Source organism: Acanthopagrus latus, chromosome 10 (genome assembly GCF_904848185.1).
Source record: "Acanthopagrus latus isolate v.2019 chromosome 10, fAcaLat1.1, whole genome shotgun sequence".
In the NCBI taxonomy this organism is placed as follows: domain Eukaryota; kingdom Metazoa; phylum Chordata; class Actinopteri; order Spariformes; family Sparidae; genus Acanthopagrus; species Acanthopagrus latus.
The window spans coordinates 2,003,039-2,019,121 of NC_051048.1; the positions used below are offsets into that span (position 1 = coordinate 2,003,039).

Genomic DNA, 16,083 nt, shown 5'->3' on the forward strand with positions numbered 1-16,083 from the left:
TTAATTGTGAATGGAGCACGTATCAAAGATGGTTATACATGTTTCATAAGCATCTCAGTCCTTCCTGCAGAAAATATACATGCTGATTGAGACCAAATTAATAAAAACTGTACTTGGACTTAAAGTAACTATTTGTTTAAATAAGAAGATTTTTGAGTCTCATTACCAACTTGTCAAATAATGATGCTTTGAGTTGTTGGACGAGGCGGCATTTTTCCAAATTAACGTCAATGAAATAAAAAATCTTTAACACTAAGATTGTGAGATGACTTAAGATTGAAAGACAGCTATGAAACACACACACACACACACACACACACACACACACACACACGTCAACAGTGCCAACAGGGGACTATATGTGTCCACAATCTATGAGGAGACCTCTTTCTGGTTAGTTTGAAGAAACAAAAATGGAATAGAAAAGCTTATTTTAAGGTATTTTAACATAAGATTACTTCCTATATATGTGTGTGTTATGTACATCTTTAAATACATAAATACATATACATAAACACTTTAATCCTGCTGTTCCATACCCATTTTTCAGGTTAGGGAAAGTGGTGAGGACCCAAATGCAGAAATACACAGGACACAAAAGCTAAAACAAGGCATCACCTTCGAGCAAAGCACGCATCAGGAAATAATATGAGAAATAAAGTGGAAGCGTAATGCAAGGAACAAAAATCAGAAAACATGACAGAGACAATATGGAAACGACTACAGAGAGATCACAGACTTAAATACAAACTAAACTAATGAGAGGATGAGCTGCAGGTGGAGTGAGACGGAGAATCACAGGTGAGAGAAATGAACGGAAAAACACCAGAAATGGGGAAGAGGCTGACTGCGAATCACAGGAGGGAGGAAAAGGCTACTGAGGGAGCTGCAGTGCAGGTGTGGACGGACACCTGTTCCCTTTTATACATCTCACTACTTAACTCCTTAGTGCTCACTTTTACTCTTTTGCTATTATTTTGTTTTCATTTTATTTCATTTTGTTATATTTGATATTAACTTACTTTGATAATTGTGTCGCAGAGTTTCTCAACCAAACAATTTCACATGATTGTCCAACCTGTCCAACCAGAGTGAGGATAAACACCTTGAATATTTAATCAGCTGAATACTTCAGTTACAGAATAAAACTTACAACATTATTCATGTCATGTACTCAACAGTACTTTACTATACAGTGACTTAATGTACTGCTGTCTAGGAGTGAACACAGTACAGTACACACCTCATCACATGGGTTGAAGTGCACTTTTTTTTTTTCAATGAAGGACTTTGGACGTTTGGCTTCATAGACTCTGGCGAGAACGGACTAAGAGACGCAACAGGTAAGAGTCTCTTGTTGAGAAAACATATTTTTATCTAAATCTTAACACCGCTCTAACTATTTTTTTCATTTTAAGTTTCATTTATGTTGTTTGATTTTATGGAGCAAAACCAAACTGGTTATTTGCATCACTGATAAGAGCAGCTGCTGTATTTGCAGCCGTGTGGTCGACTATCTCCTGCAGTGTGTTTAGTGTATGAGTTCGATGTTTTCTAGCTTTGAATCATTTCTTGCAGTTTAGTTTTTCACAGATATGTATGCAGTGAGTTTTATTTTTTAATTAGTGCAAAAATCTCACATAATCACTGAGAAGGTCTCTTATTATGAGTTAAAACAATATGGAATTTTACAGTTTAACTTAACAACTAACTAACTACTGTGTCCATTGACATCGTTGAGCTGTAATTGAAACTAGTTTTCATGATGTGCAGCACGAAGTGCACATCATGTCTCACTTCTGTCCACAATAATAAAGGTGAAATGTTCATTTAGTCCAGTTTCAATTCATAAACAAACATGACAATGAAGCTAAATAATGCAGCTGGAGAACATGTCTTAATTTCACTGTCTGTTCAGATGTTACTGATCTCTTAAATCGGTAATCTTGTGGCAGAAGGAGCTCAAACTTTTTTCTCCTCAAGATCAGAATCTCAAACCACTGCCTCCCTTCATGGTGATGTTTTAACTTGTTCTTTAACTTGTGTCACTTATTTGTAGAAGTTTTTATATTCAAATGAATATGAAACATATAAAATCAAAATGGAGGAAAATTACTATCTGACATGGCGGCCATCCTGCTCTGTAACAATAGAGAAGTGAGGCGTGGTGGATTCTGCTTTATTACCTAGAAATGAGGTGAAGGTCAGACGTTTAATGTGCGCTCTGTTACGTTTGCTGAAAGAGGAAGTATGGACTGGCGCTGGTTTTTGTGAACTGTGCTACTGGCCTTTTAGTTAATGAATAGTATTCTTAATATTACAGTGTTATATATGACCACGGTGTGTGTGTGTGTGTGTGTGTGTGTGTGTGTGTGTGTGTGTGTTACGTCACGGTTCCATTTTGAATTCAAGTTCAAGTTAATGTAAATTAATATTAACATGGAATTCTATTTGTGCTTCAATTTTGTGCATGTGATCGAAGAGGAAAAAAATAACTTACTGTATCTACTCAGAAGTTAGTCTACATAGCTAACCAAATGTATGTCTAGTCTGATCATCATTTTGGTCTTCTTATCTATGAATTAAATATTTTATTTCCCCAGGACTGCAGGATGTGCTGCCTAAATGATGGATTTCTCCTTAAAGCTGAGCTCAGTTGCCTCAGAGCTTCAGTTCTCCATCACACTGTGATCCTCCTCCTACTGACAGGCTCTTATAGAGGTAATTTACACTCAAACATCAGCAACATGTTAAGCCTGTATTAAAAAGAGGAAAACAAAACCAACTTATTTGTAAAAGCCAGTAATAATTTTGTGCGCAAGACTTAAGATCCTGTGTTGTTCCAGGCCAGGCTCAGGGTGCTCATCCATCTCTGAGAATGGTGACATTAGTTGGTGAAGACGTGGTGCTGCCGTGCCTCCTGGAACCTCCCCTGGATGCTGTTTCACAGAGCGTGGAGTGGGCGAGACCTGACCTGGAGCCCAGATTTGTCCATGTGTGGCATGAAGGTCAAGACCTCCTGGTGAACCAAAACCCGTCTTACAGAGGCAGAACATCAGTGTCCATCGACAAACTGAAGCAGGGAGACCTTTCACTGCTTCTGTCTGCAGTGAAACTCTCTGATAATGGACTCTACAGATGCTACTTTCCCTCACAAGACAAAAAAACAAATGTTGAGCTTGTTGTTGGTGAGTGGGCATCTGTTCATTGTGCATATTTGTATAATGTTCCTACATTACTTCTCATTTTTAGTACCTCCAATCATAACAGGAGAAAAAAATGTCTTTTATTGTCCCAAACATGACTGAAAAATGTCCAGCAATGTTGTTAAATATGTCTGATTTGGTTTAAAAAATACACTTGGAGAAATGTGATGTCTTACTATAAAGATTTTTCCTGATGTTGCCTTGAAATTATCTGGTTTTATTGCCCCAAACATGATGGGAAATGTCCCACATCTCATCAAAAGTATCTGTTGTGTCAGAACAAACGCAGGTGAAAAGTGTCCCAATGTCACATTTAAAATATTCAACTATGCTGCCACAAATATGGCTGGAAAATAACACAACGTATTGACTTGGCATCTTTCCTACCTACTTCAAAAACCATATGAATATGGTATACTAATACAAATGTTAACCTGTTGGTGTTTTGCTGAAACCAAACACACTGACATGATATATTATATATAATATGGTAATGTCTTCTCCTTCTCCTCCTCAGGTTCTGTCGCACCACCAGTCATAGCTGAGATAAACATAAACAGCACTGCAGTGGTTCTACAGTGTGAGTCTACAGGCTGGTATCCAGAACCTGAGGTGTTCTGGCTGGACGGTGAGGGAAACCTCCTCTCTGCTGGACCTACAGAGACAGTCAGAGGTCCTGATGACCTCTATACTGTCAGCAGCAGAGTGACTGTGGAGAAGAGACACAGCAACAGCTTCACCTGTAGAGTCACACAGAACCACATCAACCAGACCAGAGAGACTGAAATCAAGCTTTCAGGTTGGTTTGTCAGTTTTTTTTTCTCTAAAAGCCTTATTTTATCTTCAAACAGCTGAATTGTGGTTTAATATAACCACTGTTCTGTTGTGTGTTTTGTCATTCCAGCTGTCTGTTTCGAGGCCACATCTTGTTCTGCTCATGTTGCTGTTCTAGTGGTTTTTGTGCTCCTTGTTATTCTTGCAGCAGCCTGTGTTGTGTGGAAATGGAGACAAAACCAAACCAAAGGTGAGTTTAACTGATGTGATGTGAACAACTGGCCACAAGATGTCTCTGGTGGTTCTACTATAGGAATTAAGGCTTTAGATCATGATGACTATTAAGGAAAAATCAATAAAGAAGTTAAAATATGGCTAAGTTTAGTACACATGGTGACTTGACCTGATGAGTCTTGCGTCACGAGCTGGTCTTGGTTCCAGTCCAGCTTGAAACTGCAGATTAGATCTGAGTATGTCAGAAATCAGATCCTGCTACAGATAGTGTTTAACTTTGTAATAAAACACTGTGTATGCTGTAAAATATTCTAATGCTTTATTGTGTCTCTGTGGTGTTCACTCTGACACCTTCTCTCTACAAAATGCATCAGCAGAACAAGTCTGAACTGAATCTGACACTGTTTCCTGTTTTTATTACCACACAGAGACAAAGATGCACAGAGAGGATCCAACTGAAAAGACAGAAAGAAATCAGCTCATGGGAGACAGAGAGAACATGGATAGGTTGCAGGAGAGACTGGTAAGACTTGAAGAGGAGTTAAAGAAGAAAGAGGAGATGTTACAGAAGAAAGATGAGAGGTTGAAGAGGAATGAGGACTTTGAGCAGGAGGTTCATAATAAACTGACTGAACAAAGTGAGGAACTGCAACAGCAGAAAGACAAACTGAGACAACAAGAGGAGGTCATGGAGACAAACATTAACAATATGGAGAAAGAGATCCAGTCAGTGGAGAAGATGGCAGAAGGTGAACGATTCTACAAAATGAAAGAAATCACATTAACTGCCAAAACTCAGCTGAACAAGAGAAGACAAGAAGATGAAAAGCTTCAGCTACAAACAGAGACAATACAGAAGAAAAATCATGAAATGTTAAATATGATCACAGACAGGAAGAAGGAGGAACCACAAGAAGAAAGTCAGTGAGCAGCTGCAGCAGATTCAGAGGAAACACATTATTAGAGAGTCACTTAAGTCTCAATATTTTATGGTGCTGATAAAGAACATGTTAAGTGTAATCATAATATAATTCTGAAAAAAGTTTGCAATTATGACTTTATTTTGGCTTTGATCAAACCATAATATCATGATTTATTTCTCCAAATGTTAATTAATTATCCAAATGATTGTGTGTGCATATTTTTTGTGTATATTTCATTTTTTTTTACTGTTTATGGTTTGTTTTTTCCTTGCAACATCTTATATAAAGCTTAAAATGCATTAAATTATTTTATTTTATTTTTGTGTGATGATAGCTTCACGCCGCAGCTCCTTTTTATTTTGTGAGAGATATTAATTAAAGCATTAAAGTAAAATTATGCTCTCTGTCCAGAAGCAGACAATCAATGCAGCTTAATTATCTATTATTATTATATTCTGCAGTAAAGGATATTATATCACATACAGCAGATTATTGAACTCATTAGTACATTTTTAATGAGACCATTTATTCACATTCTCTATAACTTATCTACAGCACATTTACAGCAAGTGATGAAAGACTCATCAGCTGTTCAAAACCACAGTGTGTGATCATAGTTCTCTGTGGAGACGCTCAGGTTATTGTGCACAGCGTCTGTCAGGGTCACACTAAACACACAATGTAAAGGAATATAATTCTACAGAGACTGAAGGGTATAAAAGCACGATTCATATTTTGACCTGTATTCACCTTCATCTCATGACCATACTGTGGTCACAGCACATTGAAGATCTGCTGAAGGGTTTTATGAAAATATAGCAAGTTCAAGAAGTTAAATCAGACAAACTAGACAGAGTCACTTTTCATACACATACGACGAGGCATACAAAGCCAGAATAAGTGATCTTCTGTCCAGAACTTAAAACATTATTCATATAGTCACAGCATCTCTCTCATCAAGATGACAGAAGCAGCTGAACAACAGACAGAAAGCTGCCCCACAAAGACAAATATCAGATACTGACTCAAACTGGGAAAAACTGGCTCAAAATGTTCTGACTGTCCAGTCAGATGCATTGTCAGCATTCATGTGCCAATTAAATATGCACCGTCTCTTATAAATCATCACCAGTTATTTAAATAAAGATACTGATTCTGCATAAAACTTTGTTTTAATGTTTGCAAGAAAAAAAACAAAACAAAAAACAATGAAATAGATGAATGCTTATTGTGATAAGTTGTTTTGTTTTCAGAATTAGATTTTTTATTCTTAATTATATTTTAATCATGTAATCATTTCTTAAAGGAAATAAGCATCCATCAGGTTGAGAGGAGCAGCCAAAGAGGCAAGGTTACACCTGAGGTTACAAACAAAATGCTTAAAAAGAAAAAAAAAAAACTGAACGTGGTAAATACCACAACTCTAAGATAACATGAACGTGTCATGTGTTCATTTATATTTCCGTCACTCAGCGTGTCTGCCTCAGGTCAAACTGCTCTAACAGCGTCATGTTGGTAGTCGACCACAGTGAGTGTATTTAAAAGATGCAGCAGCTCTGTTCTTATAAAAAGTGTCTCAAGACGTTTGAACAGATGTCTGGAACAATGTGGTTTAACTGTCACAGTGTGAGAAACCACTCACTCCTAAAGACAGACAGCGACGCAGCATGTTGGCTGAAGCCCACAGATGAAGGGTTGATATTAATGATCAAAGTCACGTCTTCAAGGGACACAAACTCTTCTGAGGTTAAATGTGTTTTCTATATTTAATCTTTATATCTACTCATCCACAACAACAGCAAGTTTTTCAAAGAGTTCACAGTATTAAAAGTACAAAAGTTTTGAAAATCATCACTGCTGGACACAAAAAATATGACTTACTAATTGTGTCTTTGATACTTAAGTCCATCCACCTGAAATTGGCTGAACTGGCGGTCTCTGTTTTTTCTCCCCTTTGACTAATTTCCCTGGTTTTGAACATGCATGCATTTACCACAGAGTGCCGGGTCATTAAAGATCCACTAGTTTACTGTAAAACATACAGTATCACTCCCTCCTCGTATCCATGTACGACAGCACAGCTTTTAGCTCCTCGCTAGGCCCAAGCTTCTGCTCTCGGTGACCTGTAAGTCAAACATTTATTAATTTTCAAATACAAAGACAAAAGAATTGAGTTTTTATTTTTTTACAAGACTCCTCCTGCAGTATCTGGATGTTCCACTTTCTTTACCAGCTAGTTGCTAACATTGTCTTTGGTGTTGTTAGCATTCTCAACTCGACTTGCCTCATTCACTCATTAACCAAAGGTCCAGTGGTTGGATTTAATGGCAGACAGCCAGCACACTGCAAGATGCCACCAGTCCTACCCGCTGGACTTGTTAATGTTGTGAATATCATCTGTCATATTTAACATCTTGTCTACTTTAAAGCTGTCAAGGGTCAAAATGTACCAGTATTATTGTTCTGTAATTTTTTTCTGTTGAAATTACTTTTCCTGTCTGTCACATCACATCACCATTAACTATCTGCTTGTCACTAGTCAATGAGAATGATGCTTTAAGAATAGGAATTAGTCACATCATCAGATTTTTTACCCTAAATCCCTGTATCACACTCACCTCAACTGGATTGTAGAATAGACGACATCACTGGCACCTGCTGAAGATATTTGCCTGGCTGAGCTGCTGGATATTCCAGGTTCTGCTTTAGAAACAGAATTTGCCTTGTGAGATAGATTCATTGTATTGTCATTGAACTTTGTCCTATGCATGTCTGACGTGTCGCAGGGCTCAATTCTTGGGCTTATACATTTTGAGTTCAATTACAGCTCTGGTCATTTATGAATGTAGTGAGATATTGACAAGTGGTTCTGATCATACTGCCATTTAATTACTTGTGATGCTAAATATACATATTTAATCTGTTTGCTGATGACACCCATCTTTATATTTCTGTTTAGCTAATTGGCTACTTATGTTCTCATACAAATTTCTGGAATGTCCCTAATGTCTTGAATATTTATACGTCAGTCAGTATACCTAAGGGAGAGTCTAATAATATGTAACGGGTCTCAAATAAGATACAAATAAGATATATATGATGATGTATCACAGTTAAATTGACTATATTGTAGAGGTTATTAATAGAATTCTAAAAAACTTCAGAGTGAGTACTTTTTAAGTGTGTTTTTCTCATGTGGTTTGTGTCATAAAACTCAAATGATCAGCGGCACAAGATAACGAGACAGAACTTGGAATAATTCATAATCATCAGGTGCACATTTGTTTCTACAATTTTTTCTGCACACCAACTTCTATTCTCAAGGGCAACTACAGTTCTTAATGGGCAGCAAGCGCTCAGCATAAAACAGTAAAAACACTATTTTAATATTTTGTTTCTCACAATGTAGTCTTAAATGTTCTGTTAAAATTCTCAAGTTGTTGCATCACCAATGTGCCACCCCAGTGCCCAAAAGAAGGGAAACACAGATGTATAATAATAGTATAAAACAATGTGTGCAAATCATTTTACCTCTTCTATTACGGTGTTTTGTAACAACAGCATATGTCACCATGTTTTCAGCAGCAGCAGCAGCCGCCTCCCTAGAGCCTGCAACATAAATAAAATACAACTATAATGCAGTAATATTAATTTTCTGTAGATGGTATGTTGTTGCTGATATACTTAGGTACTGTATATGTATACATATTGAACTATAATACTAAGTGTTGTGCAGACTGTGGATTCAAGATAACTTTACTTGTTCTGAGTGAAGATTTTGTTATGGACCCAACGGCTGACCGACCTGAATCTGTTCCTGGTGTTGTGTCTGAAGACAAGCAGCCTGCTACGGAACAAAAACATGAACAATAATACTGTCAAGACAAAACTGTGTATGTAAGCAGCTCAGTAAATAAATGAGAAAGGCCAACCATTGTGGCTGAACAGGAACAGATCTGTATACCATAGATCATTCTGAACATACTCTGGTTTAATACATATAAAACTGATCTTTACCTTTGTGTTTCAGGCAGTGAAGTAGTCCCACCAACATCAGCAGCACAGCCACAGACACAGTGGTGATAACCACTGGTAGAAGGATCGAGACCTGAGGGGAACCGTCGGTTGTCTCTGAACTTTCTTGAATCTCTTTGGGTGATGAAGTTATATGTGCTGCAAGAAGAGAGAAAATGGTGGGGACTTAAAAACAGTGAATGATATATAACACACTAGAGTGTACAACCATCCTTGTGGCTCGGAGTGTTGCAGACAGAAGTGTAAAGATATAAAATCAACATCAGAAATATCCACCTCATCAATCAATCCAGTAACTGTTGACATATTTCAGTCTAGTCCAAATGGATGGACCAACCAAAATTATCATCCCACAGTGCCTTAATGTTAGAATCACTGAATGAAGCATGTTTATTTGTTGTTCAGTTTTGTGTTCAGTCATCTGATAATTGTTGTTATGTTCAAACTACATTTTGTAGGCAGTTGAGACAATTATTAATTACACAACATCTTGACTTTTGCCGGTTTTCACTTCTGAAAACAAAAAGCTTGGTCTCTTGATTGATATATATTCTTTTGGTTTGAAAACTGGTCATCTCACCTCCGACAGCCAGCCAGCTCTCTGCTGATTCTCCAACTCCAGAGATTCTGCACTTGTAGAGTCCTTCATGAGATTTAGAGACACTGTTGATGGTGAACATTCCTGTATATCCAGTTGCAATAGAGAGGCCATCTTTGTAAAAGTCAGCAGGAGGGTTGGAGGTCTTCGTTCTGCAGTACAGACTCAAGTCTTCTCCCTCGGTCACAGGTAGAGCAGGACTCTCCAGGATCACATCACCATCTAACCCACATGAAAACATCCTTTTGTCATAGGTTTGTTTTACTGTTATCCATGAATTTTCATTTTAAAACGTTGCCTTAGTGTGTTGCAGAAAAGAACAACTGTAAGTGCTGTTGACTGAAATAGATCCTTAGGCTTACACAGTGTTCATCATCTATTAGAATAAAAAAGAAATAGAAAGTTAAGTAAAAGCTTGTGAAAAAATACCATGAAGAGTCAGAAATTTCACATTGTTGAGAAAAGGACCCTTTGTAAAATAAGGATGCACATATTGTCACTCAGGAACAGTTTAAATCTCTCTCTTTTGTTAGTAACCTAATTAATAATACCAGTGACTGTGATGTTGATACTGTTGCTTCTCTCCCCCTCTTTATTTTCACACCAGTACTCTCCACTCTCTGATGTAGAGTGAAGTTTAACAGTAATGGATCCTGTTGATGTTTCCCACAGTTGAGTTGTATTTGTTGAATCCTTCTTCAGCCTCTTCATCACTCTACATTCAGGTGAGCAGTCCAAATGTTCACACTGCACAGAGATTGGACTATATGCAAAGAACTGCAGTCTGTTTGGTTCAGTCCGAGGAAAAGCTGCATCTGCGACAGAGACGCAAAAAAAAGGAAGATGAAGCTAAATTAAGTTCATAAACTTATCTGAAAAATATGAATCAAACACTAAACGTCACTGATTGTAGTTTAAAAGAAGATTTAACTGATACACTCCTGCTTTCTGAACACATAAAGCGTAACAACGGTCACGCATTTGGCTAAAAATAAATTATAAGGCAACTTTATGTAAATTTCAAGCTGGTGTGTAATAATAACAGTAAGAAAATGCACCAATTAATCTAATAACATTATTAAGGATTAACCAATTACGTACCCAGTTTTTGAGAATAGCAACAGTTCTGAACTTGTGCAGCAAGCAGCAGAAACACAGTCATAACTAGAGTGAAACATATTAGAGATTAATACCAAAAATAGATGATTTCAGAGCTAATTTGATTTATTAATTGATTTACATAACTTAATTGGAGGAAAAATCATGTATCATGTCATCGTGGTGCTGTGGTGCCTGAAATTTTTAATTTAGCTACGAAAACATTTTGAGCATTTGTGACAGTTGAAATCAATGGTTATACTGTTCAATTATAAAATAAAATAGTCTATAAAAGGATCATCCAAAAAGAAATTGATACATCAAGAATACTTAATTCATGACAGAAGTGAGTCCCTGGTGTCACTTTTCTGTTTCTGTCAATATGCAATATTACTTGGACTTCTGAGCCAGAAGAATAATGAGCAGATATCACTTTAGTTAAGCTAAGATGTAACTCAACTCTTATGAGTATGAAGATATAATAAGACATGTTAATTCTGTATGACAGACACAGAATGCAGTTTGGTAATTTGATTAATTTCACATTAAGGAAGAGCAGATACAAAAAAATAAAAAATGATACAGATCCATCTTTGTATCTTGCAAGAATGTTTTATCTTTTGTAATTTATTCATGATTTTAGTATAAAGAAATGTTTAAAATGATTCATGCTCTGCCTCTATTGTGCCAGAAACAACAAAAACTGCAAAGGAAATCACATTACTGTCCACAATTAGTTTATGATGCTTAAATATATCTAATATTGAAATATTTGTTAACTATATACTGATGTTTACATTGTGATCATTTAATGTGTCAGTACTCACACAGTCGGGTGCAGAGAGCTGTTGCCTCCATGTTGTCTTGCTGCTGACTGAACATCAGACTGACACATTTTCTTAATCCCTCCCCTTCCTGATGCAGAGTCTAGAGAAAAAACACTGAAGTAGTTGTGATGTCATTATTGGTGTGCATTCAGAACCATCAGGTCCACAGATGATGCCATATCCATTGTCCTCCATGTAGTCTACAAACACTTTAAATTAAGATTTAACAATCTGCATTTGGGTACATAAATAGACCCCAAACCTGTGACCCACCTGTGACTGCATCAGACGTCAAGAGAACTCTGTTGTTCAGTATGTGGACGACACCACCATCACTGGCCACATTATAAACAATCATGAAAGTTCATATCAGGAAGAAACTGTGCAGAGTTGTGCACAGAAAACAATCTACTGCTCAACGTCACTAAAACCAAGCAGACTCACCCTTGTCCTGCAGATCTTACTTCATAGTGAGTAACCTGACCTGAAGCCACAGGCTCTTTTCACACAGATGCAGAGACGTTGTGGTTAATCTGCACAGTGTTAAAGAGAAGTGTACTGTGGTCAGAGTGGAGAGAAGGTATGTAGACTCTCATGTTTAAATACAAAGATAGAGACAGAGAGCAGCACATTGTAGAGAAGCCATGTGGTTTAAAAACAGACATCTTAACCATCTTCAGCCCTGAGAAACTTGTTCTCATGAGCACAAATCTATTTATAGGCCTTATTAGAATATCAAGCAATGTCAAACATCAGTCAATCGAGTGATATATTCACAGAAAACAGCAGACTCAACTCAAAAGTTTTTAATGATGTTTGTTAACAAAATTAAAAATCTGACTGTGAAATTATACACACATTTGCAGTATTCACTTTTATTAGATACACTTCATGTCCTGATCACTAACCAAGGCTGTTACGTTAGGGCCCTATATGTGTGTGTGTCCTCTGTCTCCGCCCTGCTCCGCCTTCCTGAGCTCAGGTGTGGGCAATCACCTGAGCAGGTAAAAGCAGGCAGTATCAGGGCGTGGCTCTCTCTCTCTCGCTCTCTCTCATTACAGGTGTGTTGCAGGAGGAGGGAGGCTGCGCTGGCCTCAGTCTTTTGCTGTTTTCTACTTTGTGGTTGATTTGAGTTTGGGTTCAGTTCCCTGGCCTGTTAGAGTGCCAGGGCTTTGTTGTTTTAATTCGCGTTTGAGTTCCTGGTAGTCCTGTTTTTATATCTTTTGTTTTCTTTCTCTAAGTAGGTTAGCAGTTTTTGATTAGGCAGCTTTAGTTGGGAGGATTCCCCAGCTGCAACGGTCATGGCTGGTCTGGGGTCTCTTCTCTCTTTTTTTCAGTTTGACCAGGAACTCTTGCCCTTTTTCTTTTGTTAAATGAAAACATTTCAACTTGACTGTGTTGAGTCGGCGTCCTTTATATGTTACTGGCCTCTTTTTGTTCGAGTCTTTGGTTGTGTTCAGTTTGGGGCCGTAACAAAGGCAGAAAACATGCAAACAACTGAAAATATCATGTCAAACAAACACAATTTATAATGTAACACAAAAAGTTGTAATTGACTGTACAAGGAAACAACATGTTACATGTGTATGATCAGTTTTAGTTGGAGGTCATCTCAGTCATCTGTAGAAAGTAGAGCAGAAACAACAAACACGTTAGCTTGTATTTACATTGTTGATGATGACATTGTTTTCTATTACTATTACTCTGCTCTGTCACCAAGCTACCACAGACCTACAGATGTGTGTCTCTACCAGTGTGTTGAACAAATTGATGATTGGACCACATCATTTCTTCAACCAAACAAACACACTGAATTTGGTGCATGTTTCCATCGTTTCATGATTTATTTATTCATTTACTTATTTTTACCTTGATGAGAGTGACATTTTCTCAACACCAATAGCAGCAGAGCCACCAGAACAATGGTGGCAACAGTCCTTATGAGGAGGTAGAGGAGAACAGGAAGTTGGTCAGAACAAAAGGGAATATTCTCTGGAAAGATGACAGAAAGTTTCTGTTGTAATTTCATCAAACAAGCCTTAGAATAAAATAAATAAACAGCTATGATGAAAAGGAACTTGTATCTTGATGTTATGAATTGAGATAAGATATTAAACACTTGCACTTTATCTCACCTCTGACAGCCAGCCAGCTCTCTGGTGATTCTCCAGCTCCAAATATGTTGCACTTGTAATGCCCCTCATCAGACTTGGAGACACTGTGGATGGTCAGGTTCCCATTTAAGCTGTTTCCAATAAAGAGTCCATCTTTATAGAAATCAGCAGTGATGCTGGTTGTCATCTTGTTCATGCAGTGTAGAGTTACAGTGTCTCCTTCCATCACAGGAAGGACGGGACTCTCCAGGATCACAGCACTCACTGATTAACATGTGTTTCATAAAAAAGTTCATTAGAAAAGCAATTTATGAATCCCTAACCCTCTTTTTCATTTCCCCTTTTAACTCTAAATCTCCCCATAAATCGTATAGTTCTGTCAAACTGAAGGAATGACTCCACCTTCACCCCTGTTTAATAAGTTCATTCTTTAAAATCGGTTAGCTTGATGTGGTCTTCAGATGATGCAGCTAACTTAGTTACACAGTATTATTTATCATCTGCATAAAGCCAATGCGTCTCACCTCTGACAGTCAGCAAGCTCTCAGCCGATTCACCAGCTCCAGAAATAATGCACTTGTAGGGTCCTTCATCAAACTTGGAGACATTGGGGATGGTCACATCTCCTTTATAGCCCGTCCCGATGAGGACGCCTTGCTTGTAGAAATCAGCTATGTTACTTGTGGGATTGTTCTTCTTTCTACAGCGGAGAGTCACAGCAGTTCCCTCAGTCACAGGGTGGATGGGAATATCAAGGATCACAGCTCCAGCTGATCAACATATGAAAGACATATTTCATTATTGTGGTCTGGTTTGTTAGAAATCAAAAATACATCCTCATCATTACTGTCCCTGTTGTCCCTGGACCATCACTGAAACCTACCAATCACGTTTTTTTAATATATTTTCTATCTTTGGGAAAAAAGATAGGAAAAATATGTACATGGGAGAAGTTGCATGTTTAACATTTCATCCCAAACCATCTGTTACTAAAAATAACCAGACATGTTTTTTTTTTTGTTACGTAAATCTTACTAAATCTATTTTTGTCCATTGCCGCCTTTTTAAAATCCCCTCACCTCTGACAGCCAGCTGGCTCTCTGGTGAGTCTTGAGCTCCAGGTGTGTTACACTTGTAGAGTCCCTCATCAGACTTGGAAACATTGTGGATGAGCAGAGTTCCAGTGTCACTGCTCCTGATGAGGACGCCGTCCTTATAGAAATGAGCTGTGAGGCTGAATGAAGCCATGTTGTTTCTGCAGCGCAGAATCACAGTGTCTCCTTCAATCACAGGAACCACTGGACTCTCCAGGATCACAGAACCAGCTGATCAACATGTTAACAAAACTCGCGTGAGACAAAGCTTGTGTATCTAAAACCCAAAACTAATGATTAAGACAGACATGACAGGATGAGACAATACAAAGAAAACAGACATAGATAAAATAAGTACAAAAAAAAAAATGTGAGGGTAGAACGTTTTCAAGTCAGTGATGCAGTTTATCATCTACTCACCGGCTTGTTGGAGCCACAACACATTCACCACTGGAGAGAAAGAGGCAGAAAGCTTTCTGTCAGATGTTGAAAACGCCTTCAATGTCAGTAAATAAAGAAGAGGAACTAAAGCTGAAGCCTAAAGAGGTCAGAAACATGTCGTGTTAGTCATCTCGTCCACAGTGATAACGTTATTAGTTACGGACATTTTAATGTTAATTCATCTGTGAAGTATCAACTAACTAAATATTTCCGTTTGAAATGTAGAGGTGTTAAGTTGTACAAATATGGAGAACAAATACCGAAAAACTTCACTTAGTCACAGTCAGCCAGTGAATGACTGTATATGATGTTACTAAAGAAAGAAAACAGGTTTTTCAGTGTTGGGTTTGGTCAATGAGGACTTTATCTTAGCCTCAGTTCAATACAGTGTACAACATGCTATCATAACACAGATCTTGTGTAGTTTTACTGATCCTATCATGATAATAATTCTCACAGGGAGACTCAGTACTCACATAGTCTGGTGCAGAGTGCTGTGGCCTCCATGTTGTCCTCCTACTGACGTCTGACTGAGGTGCAGCGATAGTAAAATGTGTGTGAGACCCTCCTCCAGACCTAAACCCTTCCTCTGCAGCTCATCTCTGGTGTTCAGACGAGGGTAAACCAGTCTGTGTTCTGATCTCACAACTCTGTTTCTGGGTCAGAACCTCTTAAGGCTCATTCATGTATTGTCTCTGTCCAGATGTTAAGAGGTTTCTGAAATATGAAATCATAAGTA

At 37.8% G+C, this 16,083-nt stretch overlaps 3 protein-coding genes across 6 annotated transcripts in view; 1 reads left to right on the forward strand and 2 right to left on the reverse strand.

Annotated features, from left to right (window-relative positions):
• Positions 1–6,270, forward strand: part of LOC119026851 (butyrophilin subfamily 3 member A2-like) — a 33,424-nt gene extending 27,154 nt beyond the window's left edge. Inside the window, exons 1-6 of one of the 2 annotated variants that reach the window (XM_037111453.1) lie at positions 1,281–1,343; positions 2,604–2,721; positions 2,847–3,188; positions 3,724–4,005; positions 4,111–4,230; positions 4,643–6,270. In XM_037111453.1, the coding sequence (XP_036967348.1) occupies positions 2,613–2,721; positions 2,847–3,188; positions 3,724–4,005; positions 4,111–4,230; positions 4,643–5,142 (1,353 nt within the window). In that variant the 5' untranslated portion in view covers positions 1,281–1,343; positions 2,604–2,612 and the 3' untranslated portion in view covers positions 5,143–6,270. Of the gene's footprint in view, positions 1–1,280; positions 1,344–2,603; positions 2,722–2,846; positions 3,189–3,723; positions 4,006–4,110; positions 4,231–4,642 lie in introns of those variants that run through there. The other variant, XM_037111454.1, reaches the window with a different exon arrangement.
• Positions 6,271–6,410: 140 nt separating this feature from the next.
• Positions 6,411–12,358, reverse strand: LOC119026881 (low affinity immunoglobulin gamma Fc region receptor II-b-like). Of its 3 annotated transcripts, none has more exons than XM_037111532.1 (9): positions 11,696–12,358; positions 10,872–10,934; positions 10,322–10,585; positions 9,753–9,992; positions 9,155–9,310; positions 8,943–8,981; positions 8,669–8,746; positions 7,756–7,840; positions 6,411–7,260 (listed from the first exon to the last, which is right to left on the reverse strand). In XM_037111532.1, exons 1-9 carry the CDS (start codon positions 11,748–11,750, stop codon positions 7,233–7,235), a joined length of 1,008 nt encoding a protein of 335 aa, XP_036967427.1. In that variant the 5' UTR covers positions 11,751–12,358; the 3' UTR covers positions 6,411–7,232. The 3 variants fall into 3 exon arrangements, with proteins under 3 accessions (XP_036967427.1, XP_036967424.1, XP_036967426.1); XM_037111529.1 differs by having other exon boundaries at positions 8,943–8,984; positions 11,696–12,356; XM_037111531.1 differs by having other exon boundaries at positions 7,756–7,837; positions 8,943–8,984; positions 11,696–12,355.
• A 745-nt stretch (positions 12,359–13,103) lies between these two features.
• On the reverse strand, positions 13,104–15,851 carry LOC119026898 (low affinity immunoglobulin gamma Fc region receptor II-like). Its single transcript, XM_037111562.1, has 7 exons — positions 15,821–15,851; positions 15,324–15,353; positions 14,889–15,134; positions 14,334–14,579; positions 13,831–14,073; positions 13,565–13,687; positions 13,104–13,315 (listed from the first exon to the last, which is right to left on the reverse strand). Exons 1-7 carry the CDS (start codon positions 15,849–15,851, stop codon positions 13,308–13,310), a joined length of 927 nt encoding a protein of 308 aa, XP_036967457.1. The 3' UTR covers positions 13,104–13,307.
• Between the last annotated feature and the right edge of the window lie 232 nt (positions 15,852–16,083).